At 37.9% G+C, this 26,682-nt stretch overlaps 1 protein-coding gene across 1 annotated transcript in view; it reads right to left on the minus strand.

The window, feature by feature from the left end:
- LOC106131721 (protein madd-4) overlaps positions 1-26,682 on the minus strand; it is a 319,633-nt gene that overhangs the window by 56,995 nt on the left and 235,956 nt on the right. Inside the window, exons 4-6 of the mRNA XM_060951743.1 lie at positions 14,905-15,048; positions 12,133-12,315; positions 9,406-9,522 (exon numbers count right to left, since the gene is read on the minus strand). Coding sequence (XP_060807726.1) covers positions 9,406-9,522; positions 12,133-12,315; positions 14,905-15,048 — 444 coding nt within the window. The remainder of the gene's footprint in view (positions 1-9,405; positions 9,523-12,132; positions 12,316-14,904; positions 15,049-26,682) is intronic.

Here is a 26,682-nt window from a genome sequence, read left to right on the forward strand (position 1 = left end):
CACACCACTAAACTTAATGTTACTTGCACAATGTGAACTCAAATAAACCCGTGACACTGGCGTTGTGGATTTTTATTTTTCGGTTCTGTATAAATGGCTTCATATCTTTTAATTTACAGTTGTCAAAGGCAAATTGTTCTGTAATATTAAAGGCAATACGGAAATGGGAAAGTGTCAATGAATTTTAAACGATTGCACAGACATACGTACATACATATGGTCACGTCTATATCCCTTGCGGGGAAGTCTGTCTTCCAACTTCCAACCGTTTTGAAAGACTGAATGGCCACCTTCAGCTATTTGGCTTAATGATAGAATTGAGATTCAAATAGTGACAGGTTGCTAGCCCATCGCCTAAAAAAGAATCCCAAGGTTGATAAGCCTATCCATTAGTCGCCTTTAACGACATCCATGGGAAAGAGATGGAGTGGTCCTGTTCTTTTTTGTATTGGTGCCGGGAACCACACGGCACGCAGAGTGTATAAATTTATTATCGTGTTATCGTTTTATGATTCACTAGGTAATGTAACTTCGCCCGCGTGAAAAGTAAATTCCGTTTGCCGGTTAAGTGGTGCTCCCTATTTTATTCTATACAAACATTTACTCAGGGTTTCAATATCGTGGAATTTTTTAGAAATACATATATACTTTATACATAAATACATAATCTTTAGAAATTATTATTGCTTATATTACTTGTAAAGGTTCTGTCTAGATTTGTCTAAATTTTATCAAAATTATTAAAATAAACAAAATGTATACAGGACAAATCACACAGATTGTTGCAGTTCATGAGTCTATATGTTAAGAAACAGTGCCGTGTGGTTCCAGGCACCAAAGCTCAAGTCTAAAAGAACACTTCTGAGAACCACAAGGCACTCCGTGTCCTCCATTTTTTTCGTAATTAGCTGCCTGAACAGAGTCTAACGGTAATTTTTAAATTCCCTTCGTATATTGAATTTCCGGAACAAGATAAAGTAGGAAAAGAACATTTACTGACAACTTTTCTTGACAAGAATGCTGATTTTCTTATGAAAAATGGTTTTGAAATTGTTGTGAAAGCTATATTTAGCTACTCTAATTTTATAAAATCCATTCATTCATCTCTATCTTCTATTTCTTTATTCAGTCTATATCCCTTGCGGGGTAGACAGAGCCAACAGTCTTGAAAAGACTGATAGGCCACGTTGAGCTACTTGGCTTAATGATAGAATTGTGATTCAAATAGTGACAGGTTGCTAGCCCGTCGCCTGAAAGAAGAATCCCAAGTTTGTAAGCCTATCCCTTAGTCGCCTTTTACGACATCAATGGGAAAGAGATGGAGTGATCCTATTCTTTTTTGTATTGGTGCCGGGAACCACACGGCAACCCCAGTTTGGATTCTCAAAAACAAAATTTATACAAAGAAATGTATCGCAGCGCTACCAATTTGTCGTCATATTTCGAATATAAAATAGTTCCATTGAAAACATTTCGAAGTGTTCCCAAAAACTTCTAATTATTCCAGATACCCGATGGCGCAGAATCACGAAACGATTCTATTTAATTCCTTCACGCGAAATATACAAAACTGATCGTTACTCGCTTTTGGCGCTTGGCTGTTTTTCAACAGGGCTGTCAAATGGTTGTTTTTTTTTTTTTACAATTAAATATGGCGTAACGAATATGTTTCGATGAGAGTATTTGGTTGTTTTTTTTTTTCAGAATTAGATATGTCGTTACGAATATGACGTTTTGATGAGAGTATTTACAATGGCTTTAATTATTTTAATAGTATCGTGTCGTGTGGTTCCCGGCACCAATAGAAAAAAGAGTAGGACCACTCCATATCTATCCCATGGATGTCGTGACAGGCGACTAGGATTATAAACTTGAGATTCTACTTTTAGATGATAAACTAGCAACCTGTCACTATTTGAATCTCAATTCTATCATTAAGCCAAACGGCTGAACGTGGCCTATCAGTTTATTCGAGACTGTTGGGTCTGTCTACCTCGCAAGCGATATAGACGTGATTATATTAATGATTCTTTTTTTTTTTGTAAATCATTTTTTATTTTTTAAGCCTCACGTTTTTAATTTAACTGGCAACCCTAAATTGCAACATGGCAAGAGCTTAAACAATTAGCATACTCGGAGTTTGTCGCGACAGCGGCAAATTTCATTATAATTACAGAGGACTTGGCCGCCACACTGCCGAGCAACTCATGACGTTAAAGTTTTATCAATTTCATGTGAAGTAGAATAGAATAGATTTATTTTCAAAATTGGATACAAGGTATCACTTATTGACGTCACATCACTTAAATCTAATTATAACTACTGCCGCTTCCGAAGCGCATGTGTAGAAGAATCGGAGGAACAAACTACACTGCAGCAAGTATTCTTGTTTTGTGGATTCATTTAATTCTAAATAATAAGTCGTTATACGTATATCTTAAATTAATAATGCAATGTATTAATAACTTAAAAAAGAATAGGACCATTCCGTCCCTTACCCACGGATGTCGTAAAAGGCGGTTAAGGCCTATGCCTTATAAACTTAGGATTCTTCTTTAAGACGCTTGTCTAGCAACCTGTCACAATTTGAATCTCAATTCTATCATTAGGCATAAAATCTGAATGTGGCCTGTTAGTCTTTCAAGACCGGCTCTGTCTACCCCGCAAGGGTCACGTTCAGCTCTTTGGCTTAGTGAAAAAAACGGATAAAATTATTCATCCTTGAGGGCTTCAATGATGCCCAAAATAACTATTCCACGCTGACGAAGTCGCGAGCACAGCTAGTTATATTATAAATTAAAACTCTATTCAGTTCTAGATAATTAGGGAATTCGCTCCAAGCATAATTGATGTAAGGGCCCATTCATATTTACCATTTGATGGATAATAAATTAAGTCTATTCATTAGCAATTTTCATTTGTTTATCATGAAAGGAGTTTCCAATTCGATACGGAGGGTAATTGGCGGTAGGTTGATTTATAAAGTAGATTAAGGGAATTCGGTGAAAGGAATTGTTTTGCCGAGTCGGAAAGATGACGAGCGAATTTTTTTTCTGTTCTAATAAAGCGAATAATATTTATATATACATATATAATACAACGTATATTTGTATAATTTATATTGTAATAGCTGTTGCCCGCGACTTCGTCCGCGTAAATTTCGAGTTGAATCTTGATCATACAGACAGATACAGACAGACAGGCAAAAATTAAAAAAAAATTATCTATCCATTTCAGTCAAAATACTAAATGTACAGACAAAATATTTTTACTGTTTTATTATATGTATAGATAATATATATACTTAAAGTTTTTCTGTTTGGTCAGCTGGTTGACTGGTAGAGAATGCCAAACGGCATTAAGTCCGCCTTTTGTACATTTTTTTTGTGAAATAAAGTTTCAAATAAATAAGTAAAACGTACTACCTGTGCCGTGTGGTTCCCGGCACCATTACAAAAAAGAATAGGACCATTCCATCTCTTTCCCACGGATGTCGTAAAAGGCGACTAAGGGATACGCTTGTAAACTTGGGATTCCTCTTTTAGGCATGGGCTAGCAACCTGTCACTATTTGAATCTCAATTCTATCACAAAGCCAAACAGCTGAGCGTGGCCTATCAGTCTTTTCGAGACTGGTGGCTCTGTCTACCCCGCTAGGGATATAGACGTGATCATATGTATGTATGTAAAACGTACATATATGTACTCGCGTTGTCGAAATCGGCTCTATTGATTCGTTAATCGTATTGGGAAAATTAGTTTTTCAGTCAGAGCGATCGGCTCTTACATTGGAGTTCCTAGGTTCGATTCCTAACATCATGTAGTCGTTTTTTTTTACTATTTTTCAGCTAATCATTATTGCACAGCTCGGTCGCCCAGGTGACATTTAATAATTATACAAACATACAACCATTGCAAAAGGTTAGAACAAGAATACCCTAAACTGACGAGCTGGCATGAAGAGAGTTATGAATGTTGATGAAACGAAAGAAGTATGCAGGGATCGTAGTAAGTTGTAGTCTCTGTCTACCCCACTGGAAAAGAGGTGTGATTTTATGTATAAATCCCTGCCACGGCATGATGAGAATGAACTTTCTGTGATTTTAAGACGTTGATTTATACATACATACATATGGTCACGTCTATATCCCTTGCGGGGTAGACAGAGCCAACAGTCTTGAAAAGACTATTCAGTTTTTTCGAGACTGTTGGTTCTGTCGGCGGCTGTCGGTGGCCATTCGGCCACGTTCAGCTATTTGGCTTAATGATAGAATTGAGATTTAAATAGTGACAGGTTGCTAGCCCATCGCCTAAAAGAGGAATCCCAAGTTTATAAGCCTATCCCTTAGTCGCCGTTTACGACATCCATGGGAAAGAGATGGAGTGGTCCTATTCTTTTTTGTAATGCTGAGAACCACACGGCACTATATAATAATTTATTATAAAATATAGTATCGTTGAGTTAGTATCGTAAAACCAGTTTTTGTGATTTGATATTTTTTCTTTTTGTAATAATTCGAGACCAATGTCTACGAATGAAAATTTAATCTTAGTTGTAATCTTTTCTGTTAATTAGGCTTCCTCGATACAGGCTTGCCTAGTGAGGAAGTCACTATGTCTCTTTAGTTTGTAAGTGCTCTCTGCAATATACATATGTGTACAGTTTTATAAATGTATCTATGTACTTCATTGTATTTGCAGCAAATAAATCATTTTTCATTTTCATTTTTCATTTTCAGTTTCGAACTTAGATATTCCGAGGCTAACTCAATCTTCATATATACATATAATAGTCACATCTACACCTTGCGGGGTAGACAGAACCAACTCATAAAAAAATCACTGACATATAGCTGTGGGATGTAACAGTTCACAACTTTATCTTGTAGTAAAATTCACTTCAAAAATAGTTATTCCAATTAAAAGTTATGTTTTGTAATATGTCACAGAATCTAACTATGCTATATTAAAAGTTTTTCCATTTTTAGCGTAACTAAAAGTTGTTATTTTATGGAATTAAAAACAACATCGTTGTATATTGTGTATTCTTTAGTCACTTTACGTAATCCGAAGGAAAATTATGTATAAAACACATATTTGTTATCACGTTTTTATCCCTGATTATGGTATTTTTCATAAGGTACTATGCTACGAACTACCTAAGCACTTAACGTTACGCACTTAACGTTTGAGCAGAACGGAACAATCTTCAAAATCCCTTTTAAGAACAGAACGGAACAAACTTCTAAACATGACACAGAATCTCTTTAAAGAAGAGAAAAGAACGATCTTCAAAACGGACCCAGAATCAATCTTAAGAACGGACATATAATTTTTTTTTAGAACAAAACGGAACGCTCTTAAAAAGCGGACACAGAATCCCTCCACACGGCATAAAAAAAATGGTGATACTAAAATAAAAACACACCCATGATTCGATTTGTCTATTCAAATCATGTCCTGCCTCGTTTAAGCCAAACCCACGAACTTTTTCTTTTGATTTCGTGACATTTGGGTCGGTGAATATATTTGCGGGCCCTTTGTTGACTTATCAATAAAGTTTGGTCCGTTTTCGACGGCGTACGGACCAAACTTTTACAGTTAAGTATTTATATTTATTCATTTACTAGAGTAAGACGGCGGCTACACTCGCGTGAACGAAAAACAATCAGTTATCATGGGAATTTTAGGGAATTCCGCTTTAAGTACACCCGTAGGCTATATAAGAAACTTACATACTCGTATCATATTTAACGGCCTCTGTGGCGCAACGGTAGTGCGCTTGTCTGTGACAGCGAAGGTCCCGGGTTCGAATCCCGGCCAGGGCATAATGAGAAACGAACTTTCTCTGGTTGGTTGATAAACATCCAAGACCCAGGATGTTTATCTGTATAAGTATTTATTATAAAATATAGTATCGTTGAGTTAGTATCTCGTTACACAAGTTTCGAACTTATATACTTCGAGACTAACTCAATCTGTGTAATGTGACCCGTATATATTTATTTATTATTTATTTATATCAAATTACAAGTTTCTAGACTAGAGTACACATGCCGTGTGGTTCCTGGCACCAATACAAAAATGAATAGGACCACTCCATCTCTTTCCCATGGATGTCGTAAAAGGCGACAAAGGGATAGGCTTACTTAACTTGGGGTTCTTCTTTTAGGCGATGGGCTAGCAACCTGTCACTATTAGAATCTCAATTCTATCATTAAGCCAAATAGCTGAACGTGGCCTATCAGTCTTTTCAAGACTGTTGGCTCTGTCTACCCCGCAAGGGATATAGACGTGGCCATATGTATGTATGTCTGTTGTACACATATGACTCCACCTGTCCAAGTAGCGATAACGCGCGACACCGTATTAATCGCGCGAAAATCTTCTTTCTACAAATTCCTACATACATACATATGGTCACGTCTATATCCCTCGTGGGGTAGACAGAGCCAACAGAATTCCAAACGTAGAAGAAGAAGGTAGAAGAGCCAAAAGAACATTCTAAGTTCTAAGTTTCAAATAAAAATTATTTATCAAAAATTCATAAAAACTAATGTGTCACTCAATTTGCAGTTTTATACAGGTGAAATGCAAAAACGCTTGTTTATGCTCCCCCTCGTCCGCAGGGCATAACTAACTGCGTTACTGCAGTGATACTACACTTGTGGTGTGGTACAAGTGATGGGAGCGAGCGTGTGGGTGAAAGAAATGTCGCTCAGTGACCACGGATCATTGTGGCATGATTCGAAACGTCCTAGAGAATGTAATGGTATGTTATGTGCGCGTTTAATACCTGTATTATTGACAAATATGTTATGCCATGTGGTTCCCGGCACCAATAAAAAAAAAAGAATAGGACCACTCCATCTCTCTTCCGTGGATGTCGTAAAAGGCGACTAAGGTGTAGGCTTAGGCGATCGGCTAGCAACCTGTCACTATTAGAATCTCAATTCTATCTTAAAGCCAAATAGCTGAACGCGGCCCATCAGTCTTTTCAATACTGTTGGCTCTGTCTACCGCATGGGATATAGACGTGATTATATGTATGTATGTATTCTCACTATGTTCTTTAGGTAACATTAGCAAGAGAATGAGTAACAGAAGTAAATATTGAACATTTTAAACCAGTCGCAACTTGGACCAATCGCGAATCAGATAGGTATTTAAATAAAGAACTAGGCCAATCGGTGCCGCTTTTAAGACTGTTAATTTTTTTTAATGTTATTTGATCGCTTATGAATTGCACCGCAAATGTTAAACCATTATATATTCACAGCACGAGCGAACTAGTTCACACTGGAAGCAGAGTCTGGTAACGAGTTTATTAAAATATTTTATTTAGAAACATTATTATGAACCCGGCTTTATATATGTGTTTGAAATAGATTATTGTTAACTTGATTTTGTTCCGAGCTTGAGAATAATACATACATACATAAAATCACGCCTCTACTACCCCTTGAGAATAATCTATACTAATATCATAAAGCTGCAGAGTTTGTTTGTTTGTTTGAACGCGCTTATCTCAGGATCTACTGGTTCGGATTGAAAAATTCTTTTTGCGTTGAATAGACCATTTATCGAGGAAGGCTTTAGGCTATATAAGGAGCAGCAAAGAAATAATGGAATGTTTAAAAAAAACGAGGAAAATTATTCATCCTTGAGGATTCGATAATGCCCAAAATAACTATTCCACGCTGACGAAGTTGCGGGCACAGGCTAGTTGTATATAAATACTTAAAATCACGCCTTCTTCACAGAGAGGTAGGCAGAGACTACATATTTCTACTTGCTACAATCCCTGAACACTACTTTCGATTCATCTATTCATAACTCTCATCATGCAAACTCGAATCTCAATTCTATCATTAAGCCAAACAGCTGAACGTGGCTTTTTAGTTTTTAAGACTCAAGACGAGAGAGAAGACAAGAGAGAAGAGACAAGGCTCTGTCTACCCCGCAAGGGATATAGACGTGACTATATGTATGTATGTATGCAAACTCGTCGGTTGTAGCTGACCTGAAATTTCAGTGGGACATCCACGATCTTCTTCCTCCTGGCTTTAGTCCCGGTTGCATCCTCACCACTCTGGAGAGGAGCCCGGGGTGTGCCTTGGACCATGGACCCTGGATTGGGTGAGTCAGGTTCTTACACGAAGCGACTCCCGTCTGACCTCTGAAGCCTTTGCGGGTAAACCCAACCCGTATTGTTACACATCCAGTTGCCTGAATGTGCAGGTTTCCTCTCAATGTTTTCCATCATCGCAAGATCATCGGTTAGTATTCTAACTAATGTACATAACTGCTAAAATAGTCATTGGTACATTGCCGTGGTCGGATTCGAAGCTGCGCCTTTCTGCACATATTGGATCATGATTCAGATCCAGTTGCCTGAATGTGCAGGTTCACGCTCACGATGTTTTTCCTAACCATAAGAGTATCGGTTAGCAGTGTAACTAATGTACACAACTTAGAAAAGGAATTCAGTCTTTTCAAGGCTGTTGGCTCTGTCTAGCCCGCAAGGGACATAGACTTGACCATATGTACGTATGTATGTAGAAAAGGGACATTGGTAGCTGTATGATTCGTACCTGTGCTTCCATGGTCATACATACATATTATCACATCTATATCCCTCGCGGAGTAGACAGAGCCAACAGCCTTGAAAAGACAGATAGGCCACGTTCAGCTGTTTGGCTTAATGATAGAATTCTAATAAATATTTCAATTGGGTCTCATCACCACCTTCTGTTCTATCCTGCCTTTACAGAAAGAGAGCTGCAGTGTAGTTTGTTCCGCGGCTTCTTCTACACATGCGCTTTGGAAGCGGTAGTAGTTATACATACATACATATATATAATCACGTCCATATCTATTGCGGGGTAGACAGAGCCAACAGACCTGAGCGGACTGATAGGCCACGTTCAGCTATTTGGCTTTAAGATAGAATTGAGATTCGAATAGTGACAAGTTGCTAGCCTATCACCTAAAAAAAGAATCTCAAGTTTGTAAGCCTATCCCTTAGTCGCTTTTTACGACATCCATGGGAAAGAGATGGAGTGGCCCCATTCTTTTTTGTATTGGTGCCGGGAACCACACGGCACATAGTAGTAGTTATAATTAGATTTAAGTGATGTGACGTCAATTAGTGATACCTTGTATCCAATTTTGAAAATAAATCTATTCTATTCTATTCTAAAAATTATAATAGGAGCTTACCCTGTTATTAATAGAAAGAGAGCTGCAGTGTAGTTTGTTTCGCCGCTTCTACACATGCGCTTCAGAAGCGGCAGTAGTTATAATTAGATTTAAGTGATGTGACGTCAATTAGTGATACCTTGTATCCAGTTTTGGAAATAAATCTATTCTATTCTATTCTATTCTGTAGCTATTAGATGCTCACCTGACATCTCCCGTCGATGCACATGTCCAGACTCCCAGCTCTGCACCTGGTGCCGTCAGAGACCCTCGCGGCCAGAACAGCTACCACCACCCGCTCCTCGTCATCCAAAGAGACGGTCTGAAAGAAGTTAATAGTGCTATAGGAGAGTATAATAATATAGATATTATATACATACACTAGCTGTCCCGGCAAACGTTGTTTTGCCACATAAATAATTTTTAAGTAATTTCTATATGTCCACCCGTGCGAAGCCGGGGCGGGCCGCTAGTATAAGATATAGACACGTCTAGGTATATCCTTTGCGGGGTAGACAGAGCCAACAGTGTTGAAAAGATTAAATGGCCACGTTCAGCTATTTGGCTTAATGATAGAATTGAGATTCGAATAGTGACAGGTTGCTAGCCCATCGCCTAAAAAAGAAACCCAAGTTTGTAAGCCTTAAGGGATACCTTAGTCGCCCTTTTCGACATCCATGGGAAAGAGATGAAGTGGTCCTATTCTTTTTTGTATTGGTGCCGGGAACCGAACGGCACAATATAATAAATACTTATATAGATAAACATCCAAGACCCGGCCAATCAGAAAAAGTTCTATTCTCATCATGCCCTGGCCGGGATTCGAACCCGGGACCTCCGGTGTCACAGACAAGCGTACTATCACTGCGCCAGAGAGGCCGTCAAGTTAAATCTCGTTGAGTTTTTACTACTTAGGGAACTAATAAACTTTAAAACTGAACTACATTGTATTAAATTCTTTCCTGCTCAGCAAATTGTAACGTTAATCTGACTGAATTATACTAAAACTAGTTATTTCCCGCGTTTTTTATTACTTCAATCTGCTGTCATTCATTCATTTTTATTTTATTTGGAAAACATACAGTCATATATCTTAGCCGTGTGGTTCTCGGCAACAATAGAAAAAAGAATAGGATCACTCCATCACTTTCCCATGGATGTTGTAAAAAGCGACTAAGAGATAGGCTTATTTACTTTGGATTCTTTTTTTAGGCGATGGGCTAGCAACCTGTCACTATTTGAATGTCAATTCTATCATTAAGCCAAACGGCTGAACGTGGCCTATCAGTCTTTTCTTTTTTGTTGGCTTTGTCTACCCCACAAGGGGTATAGATAGGTATATATCTTGTACAAAATCTCATTAAGTTACTTTAGACCATTTACATGTTTCGCATAAGTTCATACATATAATTACGTCTATATCCCTTGCGCGGTAGACAGAGCCAACGTTTAACGGTCACGTTCTGCTGTTTAGCTTAGTGACACAATTGAGATTCATATAGTGAATATTTTCCTAGCCAATCGCCTAAAGTAGAATCCCAAGTTTATTAGCCTAACCCTTAGTCGCTTTTTACGACATACATCGGAGAGATGAAATTGTCCCATTCCTATTTAGTGTCCTGTCATTCAGTCACCGAATAATTAAATATTTTTACAAATTATCCCCGGGATAGCCGCATCGGTTTCATCCCGAGGGAGGCTTTGAAATATCGGATATCATTTTGAGCGGTTATTACAGAAGATGACAAAGTAAGAAAATATTGTTATTTGTAACAGCCTTTTGTTTAATAATAATCAGCATACTATTTATAGATAAATACCCGGTTGACCGAGCTTTGCTCGGTCTACCAGAGATGGCGCTGATATAGTTTCTTAAAACGCGGTTTTTAAATATGTTTATATATCTTGGGAACTGAGCTTTTCTCGAACCTGGGACCTTGATAAATCGATTCCTTGAGCCGAAAAGCCCCTAATCTGTAACTTTCATGAAAATCGTTGGAGCCGTTTCCGAGATCCTGATTATATAATAACAATTTTTAATTCTTGCAAACCACATTTCCAAGAATTAAAAATATTAACGCTACCGTCGCTGTATATTTATGAAATTGTCATGTTTGTAAAACACAACATTCACTTGTTTGAACAAGTGAATAGTGGTCGCCGTCGTGGCAAACTTTATCTTAAGCAATGTAACACTGTTTTTTTGAATAAAAGTGTATTTGCGATGGCGCCTAAATTGTACAACTCTCTGCCTAATGACATAAGAAATATTGAACATGTCAAAACATTCAAGGAAAAGTTACTAAATTTGCTAATAGAAAAAGCATACTACTCAGTAAATGAATTCCTTATATATTAAGTATATTATTGTAAATTAATTATTTATAACAATGCACATTTAATTTAATTTAATTTAATATCAATTTTGAATAATTTACTACCTATCTGACTAACAATGACGTAAAAAAAAAAAAAGAAAATTAGAAATGCATGAACATTTTTTTGTTTTTGTTAGACAATGTAATTTTTATTATTTAATTTAAAATATTAATTTTGTATGCCTTAATGGCGGGACATAGTGTACATTTTCACAATAAAATGTCAACCTGTGATAACCTATGTTCACAAAATAAACGATTTGATTTGATTTGAAGAGTTGCTCGTTTAAATATATTAGATAGATAGATACAGGTATTAAACGCGCACGTAACGTACCTTTATTAATATATAATCACGTCTTAATTTTAATCCCTTGATAGATAATCTCGGACAAACATACATTCAAACACACCGGCAAAAATGAGAATCACCTGACACATCACGCTACAGGAAATTCTCATATTGCCAATTGCGACACACAAATAATACCGATGAATGCGAAAAAATCTCTATAGCGCGTTTCATTTACGTACAGCGCCATCTGTTGGCTCACCGGTTCAGGTCTCTGTCCTGAGTGCTGTGGCGCTCCGCGGCACGTCAACGCGCAGGGCTCCGCGTCATCTCTATGGGCGCTCCAATGAAATAATTCTCCACCGTATGGGGTGCTGTCGTGAGCGCTGCACTGCTGCTCCCTCCACGAGTCTTCTTCAAGAAGAGTGATGTTACCGCGACATGGCTGCAAGAGGAATACGATTAAGTTCTTTTAATTATAATCATTCAGTCACATTTAGTCTTCAAGACTATTGGCTCTGTCTACCCCGGAAGGGATATAGACGTGACCATATGTATGTATGTATTTATAATCATTTACATACATACATATGGTCATGTCTATATCCCTTCCGGGGTAGACAGAGCCAACAGTCTCGAAAAGACTGAACGGCCACGTTCAGTTATTTGGCTTAATGATAGAATTAAGGAGATTCAAATAGTGACAGGTTGCTAGCATATCGCCTAAAAAAGAATCCCAAATTTTTCAAATCCCAACCTTGTCAATATACCTTTCACATCACAACGTTTCCCAAATAAGTATCATTTTCTAATAACTCACTAACAAGAATAAATTTCAACGTTACTAACTTAGTTAATAGTTCGATAGTCAACTATCAAACAACATTACTATAACAATAGCGGCCTTAGTAAACTTGTTAACTCGCTGTTAACTTATATAGAAAGTTAAGGCATTGTTCAATTTAAGTTTTACAATTAGCCGTGCGTAATTTCACAGGTATTTACTATAGACATACATACATATGGTTACGTCTATATTCCTTGCGGGGTAGACGGGGCCAACAGTCTTGAAAAGACTGAATGGCCACGTTTAGTTTTTTTGGCTTAATGATAGAATTGAGATTCAAATAGTGACAGGTTGCTAGCCCATCGCCTAAAAAAAGGAATCCCAAGTTTGTAAGCCTAGTCGCCTTTTACGACATCCATAGGAAAGAGATGGGATTGTCCTGTGTGGATCCCGGCACCATTAAAAAAGAATAGGACCACTCCATCTCGTTCCCATGGATGTCGTTGAAGGCGAATAAAGCATAGGCTTATAAACTTGGAAAAATAGCTGAACGTTATATTTTTTTTATTAAGACTCCTAAATCTTATTCACTCCAATCGAAATTAATATAAATCGGTCCACTTTCCAAAAGTATCGTCTTATTACTAAACCGCCTACTTTTTTATTCCACCAAACGACCATGATAAGAAATGAACATTTTCTAGTCCACTCTGCTGAAACGTCAGTCGAAGACCTAACTGTCAGAACAAAGTAATTGGTACACTTTGTGTACACTGCAGAACTGTTGGTCAGTTTGTAAACGTTTGTACAATGTCAGCCACGCAGTGACGGTCAGGTCAGGTCAGGCATTTTTCAATTAAAATTCTAACTGGATGTCTGGAGTTTGACGGCCTCTGTGGCGCAGCGGTAGTACGCTTGCCTGTGACACCGGAGGTCCCGGGTTCGAATCCCGGCCAGGGCATGATGAGAAAAGAACTTTTTCTGATTGGCCTGAGTCTTGGATGTTTATCTATATAAGTATTTATTAAAAAATATAGTATCGTTGAGTTAGTATCTCGTAACACAAGTCTCGAAGTTACTTCGAGGCTAACTCAATCTGTGTAATTTGTCCCGTATATATTTATTTAATATTTATATTTATTTTCGATCGGTCATGAAGAAATGTACGGTTGGATTTGAAATAAAGCTATAATGTTGTTCTTTTTAAACATGGTACCCACCAAAAAGCGTTAATTAAGTGAGGTCTTAGAATCAACATATATACCTACATATACATGATCACGTCTATATCCCTTGTGGAGTTGACAGAGCCAACAGTCTTGAAAAGACTGATAGGCCACGTTCAGCTTTTTTCCTTAATGATAGAATTGAGATTCAAATAGTGACAGGTTGCTAGCCCATCGCCTAAAAAAGAATCCCAAGTTTGTAAGCCTATCCCTTAGTCGCCTTTAACGACATTCATGGGAAAGAGATGGAGTGGTCCTATTTTTTTTTTTGTATTGGTGCCGGGAACCACACGGCGAGGGCTATAAACGTGATTATATGTTAGTATGCTAGTAAATCCCCGAATATAAGCTAGTATCATAATGTTTTGAATGTTAACCCAAACTGTCTAATATTTCAAACATGTCATATCCTTAACTTCTAAAGTTTATGTACGTAACATAACCTAACTTAGCTTTTAAGATGGGAGTTCTAACGTTAATATACAAAATTCGGTTACTCCGCTCTGATTAAAACTGGCAAGTGTTTAGTTAACTTTAATACATACATACTTATAGTCACGTCTATATCCTTTGCGGGGTAGAAAAATAAATACCAAATAATTGCCTGAAAAACCTTAAAAACAGTCCTTTTCTTTATGCCATACAAACGTTTTCTAACTAATACGTACAGTCAATTTGAGCTTAACTGTTAATATATAAAGTTCACTGTTGTCTGAGCAATGTAGGTCTAATAGATAGTAACAAAAAACTGTCATATTACAAATCTTTTTGACAGAACGAAGTCTGTCGGGTCCGCTAGTCCTACTACTATTATAAAGGCGAAAGTTTGTATGGATGTTTGTTACTCTTTCACGCAAAAACTACTGAACCGATTACCATGAAATTTGGTATGTAGGTAGCTGAAGACCCAGAATAACACATAGGCTACTTTTTATCCCAGAGTTTCCGCGGGATTGATAGGGTTTCCATGCGGACGAAGTCGCGGGCGGCCTCTAGTTAGAAATAAAAGTCGAATACCAACCTGCATATTACAGATTTTGTATCTCACTGGTTCTCCCCTGCAACCGGCAGGTGAGGAGCAGGTCCTCAGCTGTCTGGAGACACCCCCATCGCAGGTCCTCGAGCACATAGACCAGTCAGACCACTGAGACCAGCCGCCGTGTTCCTGATCACAAAAATAAATTCTTTTTCATAAATTTTATTCTATGACCAATAGTTTTTAATCAATTTCTTTTCAATTAAGGACGTCCTGGTAAAGGGTCAGGTCAAAAGTACCCGAAACCGCCGAGCTTGTATGAAGAGAGTTATGAATGTGGATGAAGCGAAGGAAGTATGCAGAGATCGTGGCAAGTGGAAAGAGGTAGTCTCTGCCTACCCCTCCGGGAAAGAGGCGTGATTTTATGTATTTATGTATGTATGTATGTTATTTTCAACAAATTTTATTCAACGACAAATAGTTTTAAATCTATATATTTTTACATACATATATATGGTCACGTCAATATCCCTTGTGAGGTAGACAGAGCCAACAGTATTGAAAACACTGATCGGCCACGTTCAACTATTTGGCTTAATGATAGAGTTGAGATTCAAATAGTGACAAGTTGCTAGCCAGTCGCCTAAAAGAAGAATCCCAAGTTTATAAGCCTACCCCTTAGTCGCCTTTTACGACATCGATGAGAACGAGATGGAGTGGTCCTATTCTTTTATTTTAATGTTTTAATATTAGACATTAGGTATAACACCGTGATGAAAAATAAACTCTTCCTTTTAAGAAATAGGTTAAAAACAAGTTAATAATCCAGACAATTCTCACATTATTTATTAACATATATATCTCCTTCACTGTCACGTACACCCCGGCACACGAAAAGGGGAACAGTTTTATTATATTTATAATATTTTGAATCCGCGGAGCATATAAGGAAGAGATTTCGTCGCTCGTGTTAAATTTACATACTTCTGACTTGAATATGCAATTGAGTAAGTTAACTTTTTTTGTTGCCTAACCCTATTGTTTTACTATAAGTTCGAATTTACTTAATACATATCTATTACGGGGTAGACAGAGCCAACAGTCTTGAAAAGAATGTAAGGTCACGTTAAGCTGTTTGGCTTAATGATAGAATTTGGATTTAAATAGTGACAGGTTGCTAGCCCATCGCCTATAAGAAGAAATCCAAGTTTATAAGCCTATCCCTTAGTCGCCTTTTACTACATACAACGAACGCGGCCTCTCAGTTTTTCAAGACTGTTGGCTCTGTCTACCCCTCAAGAGATATAGACGTGACCGTATGTATGTGTGTATGTATGAAAAGCACAAATTTAAACGGCAGACACGACCATCTGTCTGTTTGTCTGTCATTCTCCCAATAATTGCATTTCCAATGTATTTTGGTTTCGACGGACTGTAAGGGCGTTTTATTGTAAATTAATAAATGATGTGCCTTGTGGTTTCTGCACCTTAGAACATGTTTTCCATGGATGTAGTAGAAGACGACTATGGGATATGCTTATAAATTTGAGATTCCTCTAGTAGCCGATGGGCTAGCAACCTGTCACTATCTGAATCTCAATTCTATCATGAAGCTGAACTTGACCTTCAGTCTCATCGAGACTATTGGCTTCGTCTACCCCGCAAAGGATATAGGGATATGTCAGTAAATAAATATATATGGGACTTATTACACCGATGGAGTTAGCCTCGATAAAACAGACAAGGACCAATGACTCTTTTCTAAGTGACAGCACTCCTCTTTTTCGTCAGGGGTTAAAATAAACTCGGTCGAATCGAAAACACACATATGTGCCTTCAACACTAGAAAACTTTCACAAAATTGAATATCTCAAAAATTTCACTACAATATTTGTAGAGCGTCTACGCCGTAGCCCCAACGGAGCTACGCCGTAGCAATCCGCTACGATATTTTGTTTTCAAATCGACATTTGGCCATATATATTTTGTTTCTATTATTGTCTTTTGTTTTTGTCTCCTGAGAGATGGTATAGTAGTTTTTGTACTTGGTTTTACTCATATACCTACGGAAAAAGCGTGATTATATATATCTTAGAGATTATATCTGAGAATTATCAATTTTTATGTCAATGGATTTATCTTATATATAAAATTCTCGTGTTACAATGTTCGTTCCTGTAATCCTCCGAAACGGCTTGACCGATTCTCATGAAATTTTGTGAGCATATTGTCATCTGAAGATCGGCCAAAATCATTCATACCCCTTAGTGATAAGGCTTGTCCACCCTTAACATTTTTTGACTAGAAATTACTTAAAAATTATGACAGACAGCTAGTATACATATGTATAAATAAAGGAGGGGAGGGAAGGGAGAAAATTTGTTCATATATTCAACCAATCAGAGCGCACATTTCGTTTGGATATTATTTTGCGAGTGAGTTTATCAATTTACGGAAATGTAAACGTAAAAATAATACAATTCATCATCTCTCGATTAAAATCCTACGAAAGTTTATAAATTTCCATGGAAATTTGATGAAGACACTCTTGCGTACCGATTCAAATAAATGAATACTTAGACGGCCTCTGTGGCGCAGCGGTAGTGCGCTTGTCTGTGACACCGGAGGTCCCGGGTTCGAATCCCGGCCAGGGCATGATGAGAAACGAACTTCATCTGATTGGCCTGGGTCTTGGATGTTTATCTATATAATTATTTATTATAAAACATAGTATCGTTGAGTTAGTATCTCGTAACACAAGTCTCGAACTTTCTTAGATGCTAACTCAATCTGTGTAATTTGTCCCGTATATATTTATTTATTTATTTAATGAATTATATATCTACCTTAAAATCTATCCACTGCCACAATCATAACTTCTTTTATTTGTTCTGTCGGTTATCTCGTTCCATATTCAATTTAAACCAGTCTAATCCGGTTCACGACGTTTCTGTATAAATTGACACGTTCCGTTTTTATAAAAAAAAGGCACGTAAAATTGCCTTTGCTTGCTTTTTGAACTGACTAAGGGATAGGCTTAAAAACTTGGGATTCCTCTTGTAGGCTAGCAACTTGTCACTATTCGAATCTCAGTTCCATGACCAGGCCATACAGCTGAATGTGGCCTTTCAGTCTTCTCAAGACTGTTGGCTCTGTCTTCCCCGCAAAGCTATTAACCCTAAACACAAAAAGAAGGATGCTAACCTAACCAACTCTCTGACTTGAAGAATGCTGCAGTAGATGAATGGTGCGTATCTCTTAGTCACCTTTTACGACATCCATCGAAAAGAGTGGTCGTCCTATTCTGAAGTGGTGGGAATTATACAGTAAAATATAATCTTAGTGATGTCGACTCACAATTGAATCTCAAAATTCACCAAGTCATGAAAATAAGCTATTGAAATGTTGGCTAGGCACCAACAATAGATTTCAGTTCTTTAAAAATAGTGGCTTAAGCCAAGATTCCGCTTACTAATACATAAAAATCGGACAAGTGCGATTTGGACTCAGGTACGAGGGGTTCCGTACCATCGTCACATTCCGTCTAAATACATACATACATACATAATATGGTCACGTCTATATCCCTTGCGGGGAAGACAGAGCCAACAGTCTTGAAAATACTGAAGGGCCACGTTCGGCTATTTGGCTTAAAGATAGAATTGAGATTCAAATAGTGACAGGTTGCTAACCCATCGCCTAAAAAAGAATACCAAGTTTGTGTATAAACCTATGACTTAGTCGCCTTTTACGACATCCATGGGAAAGAGATGGAGTGGCTCCAATTCATTTTTATATTTATTGAAAGAGAACCTATGTTTTTTCGCTACCACACCAGCGTGGAAACATCTTTACTGAAAAACCGTTAAACAAAATTAAGTAGAATCAACTTCATTCGAGCCGCAGATGAAACGACATTTTTGCACATCAAAGAAATCAAGATTGTAAATCACAATAGCCATTCATTTTTACAACATGGACATTCCCTAACAATTCTATTAAAACAAGCCAATTTTCAAGAAAACACGAAAATAAAATGTAAATCAGGCTTGGCTGTATACCCGCTTGGCTTTGCCTCGGCAACGCGATAAATAAAAGAATAAAAACCTTTTAAGATTTTGGCGGGTGAAAAGCAGTGGGTTTTATGTTGATTTCATACGATATAGTCTAACATTGTCGGCATGATTTATTTATTCAGTTGTTTTTTATTTCTTATCTTTTTTATTGTAGTGTAAGTAAGAATTTTTGAAGGAGAAAGCCTAAACGATGGGCTAGCAACCTGTCACTATTTGAATCTCAATTCTGCCATAAAGCCAAATAGCTGAACGTGGCCATTCAGTTTTTTCAAGACTGTTGGCTTTGTCTACCCCGCAAGGGATATACACGTAACAATATGTATGTATGAATGTATGTAGAAAGCCTAAAATTAAAACCTTGATCAGAAAATTGATAATGAACCAATAAAATTTCAAGTTTTCTCACAATCTTTTCGAGACTGTTGGCTCTGTTTACCCTGTAAGGAATAAAGACGTAATATATCATGCGTAGTCATTTTTTTACATAAAATATACAAAATTTACACGCTATCCGTAAATAAAAGGGAAGGGTTTCTGAGAAATCCTCTCTCAAAATATCCTGAACGCGAAATTTCGGCGAATTTTGTTTGTCATATAGTTAAAATAGTATGAATTCTCCGAAGCAGGGTGAAGTACAAAAACTATCATACATATATATATATATTATATTCTTTTATATATATATATATATTTTTTTTTGTGCAATGAAGTTTTAAATAAATATATATATATATATATATATATTTATTTATTATATATTTATTTACTACTATATATTTATTTAAAACTTCATTGCACAAAAAAATGTACAAAAGGCGGACTTAATGCCATTTGGTATTCTCTACCAGTCAACCAGATGACCAAACAGAAAAAACTTTAAGTTGGTGGTGCGATATGGTGATGCGACAAACACGTATATTTATTTATACAAGTGTATATTTTTCTCAGCAAAATACAAGCAAATAACAGTATGTTTTGAAATTACATACTTTGTTTCATTTCTCCGTTGAAAAATGCAAATAGGTTTTACTCCACAGTCGTAGAAGCGCAGATGTGCGACATTTGAGTCTCATATGTTTTTAATACATACATACATATGGTCACATCTATATCCCTTGCGGGGTAGACAGAGCCAACAGTCTTGAAAAGACTGAATGGCCACGTTCAGCTATTTGGCTTAATGATATAATTGAGATTCAAATAGTGACAGGTTGCTAGCCCATCGCCCAAAAAAGAATCGCAAGTTTGTAAGCCTATCCCTTAGTCGCTTTTACTGTAAGCAACATTATTAAGATATAGAATAGGACCACTCCATCTCTTTCCCACGGGTGTCGTAAAAGCCGACTAAGGGATAGGCTTATAAGCTTGGGATTCTACTTTTAGGCGATGGGCTAGCAACCTGCCACTATTTGAATTTCAAATCCATCTTTAAGGCGTACAGCTGAACGTGGCCTTTAAGTCTTTACGAGACTGTTTGGCTCTGTCTACCCCGTAAGTTTCTTTCTAGTCGTTTTGTTTTGCTATCGTAAATGTATTACAGTGCAGTATTGAGTGATTAATTGACTGACTGACTTACTAAGGCACATTCCAAACGGCTGGGTCTAGAAATTTGAAATGGCTTCCTTGTGATCCCACTAAGGAAGATTTACCAAAATTCCCGCGGGAAAGTAAAAGTCGTTCTAGTTTCAAATCGCAGGTATACGGGTTTTTCTTGAGTCGCGAAGGTATTTCATACCTATGAGCCTTTTCACTCATTTCGGTAATCGCTGCACCTATTTATTTATGTATATTGTTTATCTATTGTAGTTTTTATGTTTGTATATTATAATTATTTTATTTTATATTTTGTGTTGATACAAATATATTTATTTAGTTTAACACCACATAAAGTTCTCTGTCAGACCCAATGGTTGACTGGTAGATAATGCTTCCAGCATTAAGTCCGCCAATTGTGCTATACATTTGTATTTTGTGCATACATACATATAATCACGTCTACATCCCTTGCGGGTTAGACAGAGCCAACAGTCTTGAAAAGACTGATAGGCCACGTTCAGCTATTTGGCTAAATGATAGAATTGAGATTCAAATAGTGACAGGTTGCTAACCCATCGCCTAAAAAAAATAATTCCAAGTTTGCAAGCCTATCCCTTAGTCGCCTTTTACGACATCCATGGGAGAGAGATGGAGTGGTCCTATTATTTTTTCTTTTGATGCCGGGAACCACACGGCACGAAGTTTAAATAAATAAATGAATAAAAATTTACAATGCCATTCCGCTCTCAAATAACACACGATAACAGCATAACTGTATAAGAAAAAAAATCGAAAAACATTTCCCGTGTCACACACACTCACACATCCGTAGTGTTACATAATAAATGTTTTACGCCTAATACTCTCACAATGGCGACTGTCGCTCCTGCCAAGTTATTGTCTGAGCAATAGCGACAATGTTACAGAAATTGGAACTTATTTTTGTTTTTTTCAGGGATCCGCTACATCATTCGGAATATAAAAATAATGTTCCGATCTTATACATACTTACATACATATAACCTTGAACGTTTGTTTAAGTATGTTACGTATATACATACATATGATCACGTCTTTATTCCTTACGGGGTAGACAGAGCCAAAAGTCTTGAAAAGACTGATAGGCCACGTTCAGCTGTTTGGCTTTATGATAGAATTGAGATTTAAAAAGTGACGGGTTGCTAGCCCATCGCCTAAAAAGGAATCCCAAGTTTGTAAGCCTATCCCTTAGTCGCCTTTTACGACATCCATGGGAACGAGATGGAGTGGTCCTATTCCTTTTTTTATTGGTGCCGGGAACCACACGGCACTAATATGTTATTAATATTGTAAATGCGAAAGTTTGTGAGTATGGCAGGATGTCAGTATGGATGTTTGTTACTCTTTCACGCAAAAACTACTAAATCCAATTACTATGAAATTTTGTATGTAGGTAGCTGAAGACCCAGAATAATATATAGGCTTTTTATCCCTGAGTTTCCGCGGGATTGATTCTACGCGGCCGAAGTCGCGGGCGGCTTCTAGTTTATTATAAAATATAGTATCGTTGAGTTAGTAACTCGTAACACAAGTCTCGCATTTACTTCGGGGCTAACTCAATCTGTGTAATTTGTCCCGTATGTATATAAATTTATATAATCACGTCTATATCCCTTGCGGGGTAGACAGAGCCAACAGTCTCAACAAAGACCAGTTGGCCGCGTTCAGCTGTTTGGCTTAATGATAGAATTGAGATTTAAAAAGTGACATGCTGCTAGCCCATCGCCTAAAAGAAGAATCCCAAGTTTATAAGCCTATCCCTTTTACGACATCTACGAGCAAGGAATCGTCCTATTCTTTTTCTATTGGTGCCGGGAACCTCACGGCATTAATCATTTCAGAAAAAATCTGACTTACCCAATCCAGGATCTTTGCATACTTCTTTTGCTTAATTCACATTCATAATACTCTTCATGCAAGCTCGGCGGTTTCGGGTATTTTAAAACAGTCTGTTTGTCTTTTTTTTATAACTTCAAAACACTCTTTCATGTGTTCGTAGGTGTGGACTACGGAACTTTACATAATATCCGACTCGCGCTTAACCCGTTTGTATTGTAGGCATTTTTACGTGCAAGCGTTAGATGACGCATTTCATCTCGGTAAAAGAAGTTCATATAAAAAATCTATTCTATTCTATTCATACATAAAATCACGCCTTTTTCCCGTAGCGGTAGGCAGAGACTACATCGTTCCACTTGCCACGATCTCTGCGCACTTCCTTCGCTTTATCCACATTCATAACTCGCTTCATGCAAGCTCGGCGGTTTCGGGTACTTTTGACCTGACCCTTTACCAGGATGTCTGTTCCCCTTTTTTTTTTATAGAGTACTTACACTATTTTATTTTGCGTCAAAATAACACAACTCTCTGCCGAATCTGTGTCAAAATACACTGTAATCACACCACGTCGCTGGGGAAATATGCATATACAATTGTCGACATGCGAGTCCCGTTTGTAACAATATGTAGCTAGTTTCTAACGCAAACACAGCGTAATTAAACTTGCTAAAGTAATAAGAATATCACTATACAGGGGGTTATCAGAATACCTACATTGTTCATACGTACATATGGTCACGTCTATATCCCTTGCGGGGAAGACAGAGCCAACAGTCTTGAAAAGACTGAATGGCCACGTTCAGCTATTTGGCTTAATGATAGAATTGAGATTCAAATAATGAAAGGAAATAATGAAAGGTTGTTAGCACATCGCCTAAAAAAGAATCCCGAGTTTGTAAGCCTATCCCTTAGTCACCTTTTACGACATCCATGGGAAAGATATGGAGTGGTCCTATTCTTTTTGTATTTTTGTATTGGTGCCGGGAACCACACGGCATTGTAAAATGATAATATCAGTTAAACGTCATCTCGTCTCCATGGATGTCGTAAAAGGCGTAAAAGGGTAGGGATAGGCTTATAATCTTGGCGTAGGAAGAAGGTTGCTTCCAATGCGACGGCCTCTGTGGCTCAGCGGTATTACGCTTGTCTGTGACACCGGGGGTCCCGGGTTCGAATCCCGGCCAGGGCGTGATGAGAAAAGAACTTTATCTGATTGTCCTGGGTCTTGGATGTTTATCTATATAAGTATTTATTATAAAATATAGTATCGTTGAGTTAGTATCTCGTAACACAAGTTTCGAACTTACTTCAAGGCTAACTCAATCAGTGTAATTAAAAAAAAAAACACGACAGGGTTACCAGCGGGAGTGATAGTTCGTGCTCGACTACCACAAACGGAAGATCTACCGCCAGGCTAGGTGTGAAGATTCTAAATCGCGATAACAAAGATTTCACGGATTGGAGCATGTATACAACCTCCGACACAACATCGTCTGTCGCGCGGTTCCCCAGACATCACACTAGCCTAGCGGAAAGTCTTTCCTTTGGTGGCGATCAAGAATTATCGCTTCTGCTACATTTGGGATTCTTCTTTTAGGCGATGGGCTAGCAACCTGTCACTATTAGAATTTCAATTCTATCATTAAGCCTAACAGCTGAACGTGGCCTTTCAGTCTTTCAAGATTGATGTCTCTGCCCCGCAAGAGATAAAGACGTGACTATAGAATAGAATAGATTTATTTTCAAAATTGGATACAAGGTATCACTTATTGACGTCACATCACTTAAATCTAATTATAACTACTACCGCTTGCAAAGCGCATGCGCAGAAGAAGCGGCGGAACAAACTACACTGCAGCATTTTCATCGGATGTCAATATACAAATATTGATCTCTAAAATCTAAATCATGGACAAATGCACATTGTTTACATTAAAAAACATGAATGAATGTAGAACTGGCATATGTACCTATGTATGTACCTAATACATCATTAAGCGCATTATATTTATTTGCACGGATCTGCTTATCGCTACACTGTGGTGTAAATATGCATGTTTCCTCACATTACACTGTGTGCGCTGTAAACATTGTGAATGATAATGTAACTCAGCACTCATAAACTTGATTGGTATACACACAGACCCGTCCGTACTAATAATATAAAATGTGTTTGTTTGAATGTTTTTCATTCACTGAATCGATCTCCATGAAATTTTGCAAACCTATAAATACATATAATGGGAAATATAGAAAAGTGTCGTGTGGTTCTCGGCACCGATAAAAAAATAGGACCACCCCATATCGATTTCGTAAAAGGAGACTATGGGATAGGCTTATAAACTTGAGATACTTCTTTTAAGCGATGGGCTAGCAATCTGTCACTATTTGAATCCCAATTCTATCATTAAGCCAAACAGCTGAATGTAGCCTGTCAGTCTTTTCAAGATTGTTGGCTCTGTCTACCCCGCAAGTGATATAGACGTGATTATTTGTTTGTATGTATAGAAAAGGGAATTATAATACTCTTCTTGCGAACGCTAGTACGAGTAATATATGTATAGTAGTAAGTTATAGTCGGAGAACATATCATCACGTCTATATTCCTTGCGGGGAAGACAGAGCCGGGATAGAGAACATCGCGACTGAATCTAGCAGCTTTCTCAGACAATTACTTCTTCTATAGTATTTATTTTCTCCCAAATGTACCCTTTTTGGATACATGGATTATTAATAATACTCTTACGGTGAGGGAAAATCGTGAGGAAACCTGCACATTCAGGCAACTGGATGTGTAACCATGATCGATCCAAAACGGGTTAGTTTAATCGATCCAACAAGGGATTTTCCTTCACAAAATTGTTTTCTATAATCGATAAAGCTTATCACAGTTTTCACAACCAAGGCTCCAGTTTTTCTTTTTTACCAAAAGTTCGAAACTTGTGTTACGAGATACTAACTCAACGATATTATATTTATAATAAATACTTATACAGATAAACATCCAAGCCCCAGGACAATCAGAGAAAGTTCGTTTCTCATCATGCCCTGGCCGGGATTCGAACCCGGGACCTCCGATGTCATAGACAAGCGTACTACCGCTGCGCCACAGAGGCCGTCAAGTAAGTTGAAGGGCAAGTGTCCATTCTGAAACTATTAGCCTTCCTCCTTCCTCCTTCTTCAGCCCATATTCTTCCACTGCTGGATGTAGGCCTCTAGTAATGCGCGCCATTCTCCATGGTTTTGTTATTTTCTCATCCACCTCCCTCCAGCAATCTTGACCAGATCGTCAGTCCATCTGATAGGTGGTTTACCCACATTCCGGCGACCAATTCTGGGTCTCCACTCCAGTACCCATGCCCCAGCGATCGTCTGTGGTGCGGCATATATGGCCCGCCCATCGCCACTTTCTTTGGGCTATTCCTGAGCAATGTCGGTAAGCCTTGACCGTCTTCGGACTATTTTTCGGAACTATTAGCAAGTCTGTATAAATACGGTATAAATAAAGGGGTAGGCTTATAAACTTGGGATTCTTCTTTTAGGCGATGGGCTAGCAACCTGTCACTATTTGAAACTCAATTCCATCTTAAAGCTACACGTGGCCTATTAGTATTTACAAGACTGTTGGCTCTGTCTACCCCGCAAGGGATATAGACGTGATTATATGTATGTATGTATGTATGTATATGTATGTATGTATGTCTGTATAAATACGGCGACAAAGCCAGACTTAACTTCAAATCTGCGACTAGAAATGACATGGACATAATTATGCCAGCTCTCGTTACGACCATATTTCCCGATAGATTATATGTATGATTTGGTAACCTGAAGATGAGACGGCGCAAGTGTGTCGACACAAGAAGCATCCCACACCAAAGGCCGCCCCAATCTCCAGGGTACCAAAGGTCCGAGGATACCATCCGGTCTCTTGGCATCATCCCGAGCCAGACCGTTTGGTTCTAGAACGACTGGACAGAACAATATTTTTACTTATATTACTGCTACACAGAGTATATATACGAGACGTGCTTATGCATATTATGACGCTTGCAGCTTTTTGCATCGTTATATCTCAGAATGTGCCGTGTGGTTCCCGGCACCAATACAAAAAAGAATTAGGACCACTCCATCTCTTTCCCATGGATGTCGTAAAAGCCGACTAAGGGGTAGCCTTATAAACTTGGGATTCTTCTTTTAGGCGATGGGCTAGCAACCTGTCACTGTTTGAATCTCAATTCTAGCTTAAAGCTACACAGCTGCACGTGGCCTATTAGTCTTTACAAGACTGTTGGCTCTGTCTACCCCGCAAGGGATATAGACGTGATTATAT

This window comes from Amyelois transitella, chromosome 26 (genome assembly GCF_032362555.1).
Source record: "Amyelois transitella isolate CPQ chromosome 26, ilAmyTran1.1, whole genome shotgun sequence".
Classification (NCBI taxonomy): Eukaryota; Metazoa; Arthropoda; class Insecta; order Lepidoptera; family Pyralidae; genus Amyelois; species Amyelois transitella.